Source organism: Gekko japonicus, unplaced genomic scaffold (genome assembly GCF_001447785.1).
Source record: "Gekko japonicus isolate JY-2015 unplaced genomic scaffold, Gekko_japonicus_V1.1 scaffold133, whole genome shotgun sequence".
Taxonomy (NCBI): Eukaryota; Metazoa; Chordata; class Lepidosauria; order Squamata; family Gekkonidae; genus Gekko; species Gekko japonicus.
The window spans coordinates 230138-242718 of NW_015171506.1; the positions used below are offsets into that span (position 1 = coordinate 230138).

Genomic DNA, 12581 nt, shown 5'->3' on the forward strand with positions numbered 1-12581 from the left:
CAGGGAGGGCCTTCACGGGGCTTCCTTGCACTCCCACCGGCCTTGCAGGTCCACCGCCGGGCCCCTCATGGGGCTCGGCAGTGGAGCTGCAAGGCCGGCACCGGCGGCCGGGACCGTTGGGAGCGGGGTGTGTGGCCTTATGACACATTTCTGGTGATATCAGGAGGTGTGGCCTTATGACACACTTCCGGTGATGTCAGGGGGTGTGGCATATGCTAATGAGTTATGCTAATGAGTTCCCCTAGCTCTTTTTCTACGAAATGACCCCTGCCGTAGTGTATCCTACACAGGTGGATACTGATGACCATGTTTTCACCATCTCTGACTGTGGTGTGTTTGGTTAGGGCTGTGTTGGTTGTGGCACTTCGAACTGAGTGTGCAGTGATTCCAGATGGTATTTCAAATACTGAGCTTTGTAAGCTTCAGGTACTGCCGATGTCCAAATTGACATCCTCCTTTCTTCATTCAGTGGAGAGATGAAGATAAATACGGAATCGATTTTAAGCATATGTCTTACTTCCAAGACTTGCTGCAGGTTCTCCTTCAGATGTATAGGATTTGGGTGAAATGAGGAAGATAAAATTTTCTGGGACTTGTGGAAGGTCAAATTTGTCTTCGGTGTAAAGGCAGTATCTGTCTTCATGATCCTTTTGTCTCTATGGAAAACTCATAGTTCAGGCTTCACTGAACAAGCGCCTAGAACAGAAGCCCTCCTACATGATGTGCCTGCTATTAGAAAAATAAGATTTTTATCCTCAGCCATTTAAGTGGAATTTCTTCAACAGGATCAAATAGTGTCTGGTGAAACCGAGAGTGTGGTACACAATTTCTGCATTAGAAACCTACATCTTTGTGGTGGCTGATTTAGAGAAGCACACCTGGAAGGTGTCTAGATAGGCTCAGACCTTGGAACAAAGGTAACACCGTTGTCAGAGTTGTTACTTTACATTGTAAAGGAAGAATCCTTGAGCCCATCATGTCCCTCTTATAGGAAGGATAGCACCTATTTAGTCTTAATCTTCAGGAGGTCGATACCTTTTCTACTTCTGCCTGATGGGAGTCCTCCGTGAAGTATTGTAAACTAATCTAGCAGGATATCCATTGCATTTTGTAGAAAAGCCTAGACATAAAGGTCACCCCACTCGATCTCCAAGCAGTTAAACACAGCCATCCTGAATATGGAAGCCACACAGGACCTTGTTGAAGCATTGTTAGCCAATTTGCCTTGAATTCTCAATTAATCTAGGGGAAGTTATGATTATTAATTGGCAATAGGCAAATTAGGGTTCACACCAATTTATACAGAAGTCCCACCTTTGCTGTAAGTACCAGAACAGACACAGAGACTGTATTCAGTATAATATAATGTCTTTTTACTGGAGGATATATATCATTCAAACAATACGAAAGCACACACACATATATACCGATTCTCAGAAATAAAGATAGATCATAAACACTTTTGCATTAGCAGGACATCCGTTGGTTGGGTGATATTTACCTGTCCTCATTGATTGAGCCGTTCCAATGGAAGAATGGAGGGGTTTAGAAATAGAAGATGGGGAACCACGTGGACTCTAGCTGCAGACTAGAGTTTAAAGATGGAGGTAGGGTATATGGATAGCAAGCTGGACAAGAGGGTTAAAGCTTCGATAGGGGTCATGGAGAGAGAGAGAGAGAGACCATGTGGTCGGTCAGCATCTTTTATAACGTGGGGGGGGGGAGGTTGAGTTGGCCACATCCCCCTATGACACCTCCTGTTAGTCCGTCCCATAAAATATACTATTGGCTGGCTGGAAGAGGGGAGGGGGAACTAAGGAGTGATCAATATTGAGATCTAGAAACTTAGACTGTAAGCTGGCACCTGGGTGTAGGTAAGATGAGTCATCAGGTTAAGGCTGTTGTCTCTTAATGCCTGCTGATGGGTGAGCGATTAGTTGCTAAGCAACTATTACCAGAGTCTCAGAGCTACGTGCAGGTTTGCAGGTCTGGAGGGGGGGAGGGGTTGCCTACATATGCTGGAAAAAACTCCTAATGGAGTTTGGAGTTCTCTGTCCTCGTGCCTTTCCATGGCATGTCATCTGAGGCTTTGTACAGGCTTATGGAACTGCTTCATCTCACAACAGGTGAGATGGCTGGTGACTCTGGACCATCACTGGAGCAGCAACGCTAAAGGAAGGTGTCCCTCTTTCAGGTGTGCAGTCTCAACAGGTATTCCCAGGTCTCCATGTTGTACAGTCCCTTTGCACAGTCCATACAGTTCATAAAAACATTGATAGACTTGCATGGCAACAGCATGTCCTGTGATACTGGGAGCATTAGCAGTAGCTGGTTTTCCCTATCCTGAGGGTCAGAGAATCATGGTCACTGAGGATAATATGGTTCTAGTACTGTGATTGCTGCCTTCTTGTCCTTGATCTTCTATACCAGTTTTGAAGGAACTGGGATGGGGGGGGGGGATAGGCAAACATAGGTCACTTGGCCACTGGGATGTTAAGCCTTGATCGCTAGAAGAAGAAGAAACATGGTGGAGCACCAAATCACTTGAAGCTTGTTTGGTGATGTCAGGTTTTTCTCCACCCACATTATGATCTTGATCATTTCCTTGTGGTAGATGAAGATCTAGACCCTCATTGTATGTTGTTGGTCGGATTAGTACATGTTGACCAAGTACCTGTAGGCTGATGGCAAAAGAAGGTCAGATAAATCATCCAAAGCTCCAGGGGAATTGCCTCGCTCCCAGACCACCGACCCTGTACTGGTGAGCCTTCTAGCGTTGTCCCCAACCAGGCAGACTGGAGACTGAGAAAGATCTACTTCACCTCCGGGATGCAGTGTTTCCTTACCTGAGTGTTCTTGTCCTCCCAGGGAGACTGTAAGGGAGCCCTGATGGAAAGAGTCCCCCTTGGTCATAACTTGTAGTTGGAAATGTCTTGGAAGCTGCTGTAGTGGTCTATTGTGTAAGCAAGTTGAGATCATCCTGACACCTAGGTGGTGTACTTTCTTAGTAGGTGCTAGAGAACTTAACTGAAGATTGACCAGGAATCTGTAGTTCTGTAGACAGTATATAGTTGTTTCTGTGTCTTGGTGCACCTTGGCCACAGGGTTTGATCTGATCAACAAGATCTACTGAAGTGAGATACTCCTCAGGCTGAAAGGACTCAGTGATGGATCTAGAGACTCCATTCTGAAATACCTTAATGTGAAATATCTTAATGTGATGAAATTCTGAAATACCTTAATGTACTCTTGTTGAGGTATTTTAAGACTAAAACTGTCCTTCAAATTCTGTTCCTTCACTATGAAGGGGGAAATCTCCTTGTTCCCCTGTTAAGGGAGGGACAGGTTCTATGGCCTGAATGTTAAGAAATGGTGTATAGTAGCAAGAGTTCTACAAGCTTTTTCTGACCCTTGTGTGTGTGTGGGGGGGGATGTGGTGTTCCAATGGGGTTTGAGGAACTCCATGGAGTATCCTCTGGTAACTATTTGAAAGGACCAACTGTCTGCCTGAGAGTTGGACTACATGTCCTGGAGTATAGAAAATGTGTCCCCACCACCACCAGAAGGGTTTGAAGTTATGCTTTGAATGGCTTATCGCCACGGGTTGGTTTTCCGCTAATAATTATTTGTTGAATGAACCTTTTCTGAAGGGTTGTCTGGAAGAACCCTGATTCATCCTTCTGCTATCTTTGTGAAATCTCAGAAGGACACAGTGGAAACTAAAGAAATAACTCCCAAAACTCCTCTTGTCAGAGTGGTCTAGTATGTCAGGTTTCAATATAAGTCTTGTCGAGAGTGTCCCCAAATGGTCTGACATTTTAACAAGTATAGGTCATACCTATGGACTTAGCATGTAGTGAGTTGAGCAAAGGTGGTTTGATATTGCCTGCCATTCAGGGGTCATTTCGTAGAAAAAGAGCTAGGGGGACTCATTAGCATAACTCATTAGCATATGCCACACCCCCTGACATCACCGGAAGTGTGTCATAAGGCCACGCCCCCTGACATCACTGGGGTTCCCATTCCTAAGGTGGAGGCAGGGGATCTCCCGCGATGCGAGGAGGAGGCGGCGGCCTGGGCGGGTCACGGCGGTGCAGGCAAGCCGCGGAACGGCAGGGCTGCTTCTGGCGGCGGTGTAGCATATGCCACACCGCCCAACGCAGCGCGCCCCGCCTCCTCCCCACAGCCAGCGGCGACCTCCAGCGGGCACCAGCAGGGAGCTCCAGGCCCCGCCCTCCCGCACCTCACCCGGGGGGATGGTGTCCCCCCGCGTCCCCCCCCCAAATGACCCCTGCAGTGCCATTGCATAGCAACCCTGGACTTCCTTGATGGTCTCCCATTCAAGAGAAAACCAGTCCTGAGCCTCCTCAGGTTCTGAGACCTGACAAGATCGAGCTAGCTTGGACCATTCAGGTTAGGCATCAGTTGTCCAGGTCTGAGTCACAATCTTCTTCTGGCAGCTGTCTCAGGTGCCATAGTTCTGGAAAGATGGTAAGGGACCAAAGGTTGCATTCGGCATAGTGAGCTGTAAGAACCCTAATGGCTCCCTCTACCATGCAGTGGCTGCTGCCTGAAATAAGTTGGAACAGATTCCTATACCAGACAACAGCTGGAAAGTGCCCTCACCATCCTCTGACAAAAGCTCAGATGACTGCAAAGCTGTTACTGGAGCATCCACTAGTGGCACCTGTAAAAATAAGTATAAAATATGGTAAAACATACAATTTCTAGTAAAACGTGATTGCTTGCTGGCCATAGGTTTTGCTCATTCAGTGTTTAAATTTTTCTGAAAGAAACTAATGGAACAGGAGAAACCCTCTCTGCTGCACTAGACCTAGGGAGAATTCTTATTCCCTTGACCAAATATTGGACTGAGAATTAGGAGGGCCTGACTGTTCTTTATAGGGAACCTCCTGCAGCTCTAATGCTGCCATGGTCTTAGAGAGGGGTATAAGTACTCAGGATTATGGACTGTTCATGAATTTCTATTTATATATTCAATTTATAGCCTGCCCTTCCCTGCATAATAGGGCTCAGGGCAGGTAATACCAAGTCAACAGTAAATTAAAATGGCACCTTTAAGACCAACAAAGGTTTATTCAAGGTACGAGCTTTCGTGTGCCATATAAGAGTGATCTCTCTCTCTCTTTCTCACATACACACACACACAAGTTTCCTTCCTAGATGCTTTAGGGGCCAGCTAGGTTTCCCTGTGGAAGAAGCTGCATTGCCCAAATCCCCTGCCTGCAGGAAGGGAGGGGGCAGGAGAAGGAGCCGGGGTGGGATGTGTGTCTTCCATCTCTACCTTGCCAGAATTGGTGATCTTGATCGATGTGTCTTACTCATGAGTAGACCTGGAGATCCACTGTTGGCATTGCATACAACAGCCACTGCAACTTAGTGCACTGAGTAGTTGTTTAGATGGCGCTCTTTAGAAGCTATGTTGCTTACATGGTTTATGGAGTGGGGGGAACTCTAAAGAGAGTGAAGGAAATCAGAAGGTAAGGAGAACAGCCTGGGTTTGCATACATTACCGGAACGCTGAAAATCTGGCATGCTGTCTGAGTCCCATAGAGATTCCTTTCTCTATTAGCCAGTCCTTGCGAGTTTTTCAAGGCCTGCAGGTGGAACAGGAGTCTCCCTGCAGCCTTGCAGATTGATTGCCCGGGTCTCCTGCAGCCGGTTGTAAAAGTTGTTGTTTTTTGGCACGGTTTTTGTTGTGCTCAGATTAAGGCACTCACTTTGGGGTAGCCTAGGCAAGCCTGCTATAGGTCGTGCTGGTTCCTCTTGTGCCCTCAGGCAATCTTGCTAGGGTAACCTAGGCAAGTCTGAATAAGGACATGCTGTCTCCCCTTGTGCCCCATCCAGCACCAGCAATAAGGAGGTAGTTCAGCAGAAGAAAGCCCTCGCTGTCTCCTAAAATGGCTGCGGCTGTTGAAGACAGCCTCTATCTATAACATTGTTGTTCTTCTCCAAAAAGGGTTAGAATATAGGGAAAAACAGTGAAAGAATTACAAGAAGTATATAGAAGATAGTAAAGATAGTATATGAGGTTGAATAAGGAATTTAGAGTTTTAAAGATTAAATAAAGGCAAAGCCTGATCTAAGCTTCTCTCCCTGTTGAGGCAGGAAAAGAACTGAACAGGGCGACTTCCACAGGCGAGAGACAGGAAGTTGAAAAAAAATGTTCCTGCCTCCCTGATTGTATGGTGGGAATCACCCAGCAAGATGTCTTCCACCTCAGAGGGAGAATTTTTTAAAGTAATTAAGCAGATTTATGATTGCTGTTAAACATAGATGAGGGTTCCATTTAGGTGATGTTTCTGAATGAAAGATGTTTGGACAGACAGGAGATTCATACTGCCTTCACCCATATTTGTGATCTTCAAACAGCATCCGGCTGTTTGTTGTGCTGCTGTTGTGCTGAACTTGACAAAGCAAGGCTGGTTTTGTGCTTTCAATTTCTAGTTAAGTTCCTTATCTCAGACTGCATCTCTATATTCTTATATTTTCTCTTTCTTCTGTTTCATCCAAAATGCCCACCTGCTGTTGGCTCCCATTCCTCCTTCTTTCACCCAGTCTGTATTCCTTCGGCCTCAAAGCAGCTTCTCTTCTAATTCGTTAAGCCACTTTCCCTGCTCAAAACAGTGTAAGCCCTATGGAGAGGGACTGATCATTTTGGTTTTCTTTATGCAGTATATAAATTAAATGTTTAACTATTCCTCTTTTCCCTTTTCTTTTTAATATTAAGGAATACGATTTAGTTTCCAAAGAACCAAAGCCTTTTTCAACTGATGTATCACTAGGAGGACCTATTATTGTTCCTACCGCTGGTGATGAACAGTCTCCCACAAATCATATCATAGAAATTCCTGTGAAGGGGAATCAGCCTTTGCAAATGGAGGACTACAATAAAAGACCCATCTCTTTGGGTCTGGTAAAGAAAAATAGCAACACAGACAATAGTTTACAGCATCAAGGTGATCATTTGAAATTACATTCATCGTGCCAGTGCCTAAACCATGAAATAGTCAAAGGCTTGGACAGAATTACTTTGCAGAACACTCCCAAAAATGAACAGTCTTACAGTTCAAGAGCAACAACCCAAAAAGAGTGTAAAACTAGCTGTAGTGAAGTTACCTGTAGTAAACCCTTACAACATGTTTCATCCTGTGGAAGTGTTTTGTTTGAGGGACGGTCTGTTCAGCTGGGAAAGCTGTGCTGTTCTGGTGCTGATCCTGAAGAGGAGGAAGTACCTTGCTCAGTTTCTTTGGGAGAGCAAGTGATGCTTGATGTGCCTGATCTATTACAACTCCATGACCCAGAACTTTATATTGAGATAGTGAAAAATACAAAGTCTGTTCCTGAATATTCAGAAGTGGCTTATCCTGACTATTTTGGACACTTGCCACCGCCATTTAAAGAGCCCATTCTTGAAAGGCCGTATGGTGTTCAACGGTGAGTTTGTTTCTGATGTTTTGTGTTAAAATTAAAGCTATAGCTTACTGCATTTTTGTTAGTCAAAAGGTAAGGATTAATCTTAAAACATTGACTGTTCTGTCAAATATTTGTGGCTGTAGATATGAGCTAATATTGCTGAATAATCTTGATTTTGGAATTCTTTTTTTCCTCTGAAAAATTAGAGAACTTCACCTTTAAATAATGATGCCTATTTAGAAATAGATCAGTGATACTAGTAACTTTGTTACCTATAATGTGAAAATAGGAAATAGTTTATTGAGCTGAGAGGCCCCATTTGAAATGTCTCCTCTGTCATGCTGTGGCCAGACAATCTATTATTTCTTAGTCCTTCCTTCTGATAATATAGGATAGAAACCTAATCACAGGAATGTTGTACAAATTATAGAGTGTATATACATTGCTTTGAATACTCAGAAGAACTGTATAATTCACAAATTTCTCATCAAAAGAATGGGGTATTAGAATTCATAGGTAATATTAATATGTAATCTCAAATTTTATTCCTTTTCTTCCACAAGGAAGAAGAGAATGGCTGCCAAGCACATGCGAACTCTGATGTATGTGAAAGAAATACAGGATATTTCTCCTTCATAACATCAGTGTCTCTTGAACTCTGGGGGCAATAACTGGTAGTGAATGGGTGTGCGCAGTTTCCTTGAGCCTTGTATTCAAATTGATGGGGCAAAAATCCCAACCAACTTCATTCAACCATTAGGTCTCAGTTTCCCTTACCTCTGTCACAACCTCTGTCCTTTCCTGAAGTCAAAAACACATGCTTTACTTTGAGAGTTATTACTAAACTTCCAACATTGTAGTGCATAGAATCTCCAGCCGTTCCACAGCCCAAATGATGCCTTCTAATCTCATGGAAAGATAAATAAAACCAGAGGTTCCAACATTTTCTCATTGCACATCACATGTAAATGCTATGATGTGGTAAATATTTAACTTGCTTTTGAGTTGTCATTTCTGGTTCCATCTTTTGTGGTAATAAAAGCAATCTAACATTTGCTGTAGCCTAATAATACAGGTGGACTGTACCTTACTGAGATGAAAGTGCTTGCATGAACAGTAGTATCCCATCACAGGTATCCTTTGTGCTGACATGTGGTGGGGGGCTCATCACTCTTCTGTAGGGCTGCCAAACCGCGGCGGGGGATCCGTGCGTCGTCGCAGGATCGCTGCCGCAGGGGGACAGCGATCCGTGTTGCACCGGCATCGCCAGGATGTGACGCTACGCGTTGCCCTGGCAACGGGACTCCAAACAGCCCCGTTGCCAGAGCGATGCGTAGCATCACATCCTGGCGACGCCGGTGCAACGCGGATCGCTGTCCCCCACGGCAGCAATCCTGTGACGACGCACGGATCCCCCGCCGCGGTTTGGCAGCCCTACTCGTCTGAGTAGTACAGTTCTTATTTTTAAATTTAGAAGAACTGACTCAAGCACACCTCCTATTTCCTGAACAATTTCAAACATTCAAAATAGTTTTGAAATTCTAAATTTCAAGCTTGTCCTAAGGCTAATATGAGCTAATTAGATTTAATGGGGTAAATAAGACCTTTTCATAACGGTATACCCTGAAATTTCTAGTGGTTGTGCGTTATTCGTTGTGTTAAAGTGGGCCCTTTTAACAAGGATATTCAAATACAAATACTTCGTAGCTGAATTGGCTGGCTATAAATCTGACAAATGACTTATAAATAAATTTCATCAGCCACATGGTGATCTTTATGGTTAGTACTTCTAAACTATTTATATATTTTGTAGTCCAGACACATACATCTGATGAAATATAATCTAGCCTATGTAAATATATCTAATAATAAGTGATTTAAATTCTTTAATACTTTTGCTACAACAGGCTAACACAGCAAACTATTGGATTTGGAAATTATTGATTTTTAGCAACATTTACTTGAGAGTACCTCTGATTATAAACACATTTTGGGAGCCTGACATTTAACAAGATCTTACTTATATCAAGAATGATTGTTATGTCCCTTTATAAGATGTTATATGCTTTTCAAAGCTGGATTTTTAATGTGTTAAAGTTTCAGCTTCATACTTAGCAAATGTTTTCAGACACTGGTATGATTCCCAGAGCAATTTGGGTAGTAAACTGTGTATACTTGGTATGCATGTAATGTGATTAATGTAATGTCGATCATATTTATTTGACACATGTATATGCTGTGGGAATTTGTAAACTAGACATGCATGAGTTTCTGCATTTTGGTGTCTAGTCCAAAAATTCTGCAGTACTACTTCTAGCAAAATAAATATATTGGCCAAAACCTGGCATGCATGAAGGACACACAGTTTCTGATACAGAAGTGCTAAACATGTAGCAAATACATATTGCATTAAATGCCTATTTCTTATTTGTAACCTCGTCATGTTTTACTAGAGGTTTCCAGAGGTGAAAGGCTTGCACGCTAACCCAGTCACTGCACAATATAATCTCTGAATCTTTTAAAACTTTAGCTACAGTTGTAATTGCATGAATTGCTGATATAAATTGTTCTCTAATCTTAATCAGATTTAACTACTAATAATGATTGAATTATGAATTACACTAATACAAAGTCACTAAAACTAGACATAATGAAAGGAAAAGAAATGTTTAACAAGGAAATCAAACTTTGAATTTCTAAGCCTTGGTGCCTTGTGTACAGGCAGATTCTTGTCCATATTATGCACTAATGGGGGCATAAATTTTTAGGAGGATTGTATGCCTCCCTTCAAATTCCTTTTTCTTTTCTTGTAGTTTAGATTCAGTAGGTGGCACCACACCTTTCTAGACAACAATTGTGAAACATTACATGAAAGCCCTCTCTGTTTTTTATAGGACAAAAATTGCCCAGGATATTGAAAGGCTAATTCATCCTAATGATATTATAGACAGAGTTGTGTATGACCTTGACAGTCCCAGGTAGGTTTCTTTGTAAGAGTCCTCATGCTCTCTCTTCTCTTACACTCTGGTATTCTCTTTTTCAGTTGTTTTGCACATAAAGCAAAATTTAAGACAAGGCAAATGAGGGGTGTGATACCCAGACCATTTATATTGTTGTAAAGGTACTGGGAACTTTTCACTATGCTAGATAGAGGCAATTAGAGATTAACAGTCCATAGCACTTTTAACATGAGTTTGAATTGTTTTGCATTTTAATGGCAGTTCTTCTATTTAAATACTTATGTTTTGTCGAAAAAAATCACTGCTAAATTCATCTTTTGTTATAGACCAGATATGTTTTCTTTGACTGGATGACTTGAATGTTTACTAGCAGTGGAGAACCATTTCCCCATTAGTTTGTTTGATGAGGAATCCCTACATTCCTGCACTAGAAACCCTGTATGAAATAGAATATTTTGGAAAGTGTTCTGGGGTTCATATTGAGTTCATGTAGCACAATGGCCAGATTTGTAGGTCCGTACTGTTGGTTCATGTAAACTGTAAGCACATCTGTAGAGCACAGCCAACATTACCCTGTGAATGGGCATTGCAGGAAAAGGTAAGTAGTGGTGAGCTAACTATCTTTAGGGGAGGGCTGCCCCCCATTACTAATCTTCTCATTCAAGAACCCCTAAAAAGTTTCCAAGGGCCACTTCTTAAAAGCTTGAAAACCGCTACTCTAATGAATATTTTACCAGTGATTTTTTTAAAGTATGTGCCCACGTTTAGGTTTTTGTTACGTTTAAAATTCCTGATTTCTTTTTAGAATAGAATGAGCTATTTATTATTTATTGTATTTGGACTGAAACTGGAAGCTTAGAACCTAGTGGAAACGGCTTCCGGTCTGGCTAAGATGGAGGACTGAAGCGTTTCGCGATCGTGCGAAGCGAGCGACGGCCACTTTCGACAGTTTGGGCAATACACAGCCCAACGCATCACTCCCCAGCGAGGGGGGGGGGACAAGCAGGCAGCAGCGCCCTAGAGGGAGTGTGAGGTTGGCGTAATCCAGCTTCGGAAGAAGCTGAATTGGGCTTTGACCTCCTCCCACGAAGAAGGCAAGTGCCAAGCAACTCTATAGTGGCCGATCGAGCCGGATTACCGGCATAAATTCTTCGTCAGCCGACCTCTTTGAAGAAGGACAACAACTGTGAGTTAAAAGAAACAATGCGAAACCCGTTTTGAACGTGCTAGATAACAAAAACGTGCCGCTTACCTGAACTGAGTTTGGAGTCAATTTGAATTAAGCGGTTGAGCGGAAAATGAATAGTAAATCCCAGAAATCCGATTCCGGAGAGAAAAAAGTTGATTGAAGCCTTTAAAAACTGTAAAAACGCTTATTGTTTAACATTCCTGTGGTGAAGATGGAGCCGTGTGCGCAACTGTAAAATCGAAACTCACGAACAATAGCGTGGGAAGAGCAGGCTGGTGTCACAAAGAAAGAGGTCCGTGTGAAACATCCAGGAAGTTGAATTCCTAGACGGGCATTAGCGAAAGGAAGACAGTGGAACTTTTAAAGGTGCCGGACCGGAAGTGAGTTTTATGCGGAAGGAAGGGCCTGCAAAATACCAATCTGACCTACTCTACATGAAATTACCATAGAGAAGTTGCGCCCGACATTTTGAGGAGGACTTCAACTAAATTTGCTTTTTTAATATATTTCTAAGGGTCTTTGGAAAGCGTAAACAGAGAGGCATGGAGGACTAAATCTTATCATCTAGAAGAGTGCTTTATTTTGCGAATCTGTGAATTGGAAAGAAATCGCCAAGACGGAGACCAGGAGAGGCAAGAAAAGAGCCGACTCAGACCCAGAACTTAAACCGGTTGTGAGACCTAGGATTGGATCTACTTCAACCCCCAAAATGTCAAGAATCAGCCCTTACATTTGAGAACATCTGCATAGCGACTGAGGCAAACCCAAGATTTATACTATGGTTCATGTGTGTCCAGAGCAACAGAGATGGTGCCAAAAGTGCCCCCAAAATGTTACCATTATTCATAAAGATTATTTCCTGGTTTAGTCTCTTGTGAAGTGAACATGGCTGGAGATGTGTGTCACATACACATTTTACAGGAAACTAATTCCATACATAATTCCCTTTTTCTTGCGTCATTGTGCCTTTTTCCTACAAAAGGACTAGTTGTCAC

At 42.9% G+C, this 12581-nt stretch overlaps 1 protein-coding gene across 2 annotated transcripts in view; it reads left to right on the top strand.

Annotated features, from left to right (window-relative positions):
• The window catches only part of AGTPBP1 (ATP/GTP binding protein 1), a 146244-nt gene that overhangs the window by 88909 nt on the left and 44754 nt on the right, over positions 1–12581 (top strand). For both annotated transcript variants that reach the window (XM_015419280.1, XM_015419279.1), the window contains exons 14-15: positions 6752–7458; positions 10332–10415. In XM_015419280.1, the coding sequence (XP_015274766.1) occupies positions 6752–7458; positions 10332–10415 (791 nt within the window). The remainder of the gene's footprint in view (positions 1–6751; positions 7459–10331; positions 10416–12581) is intronic.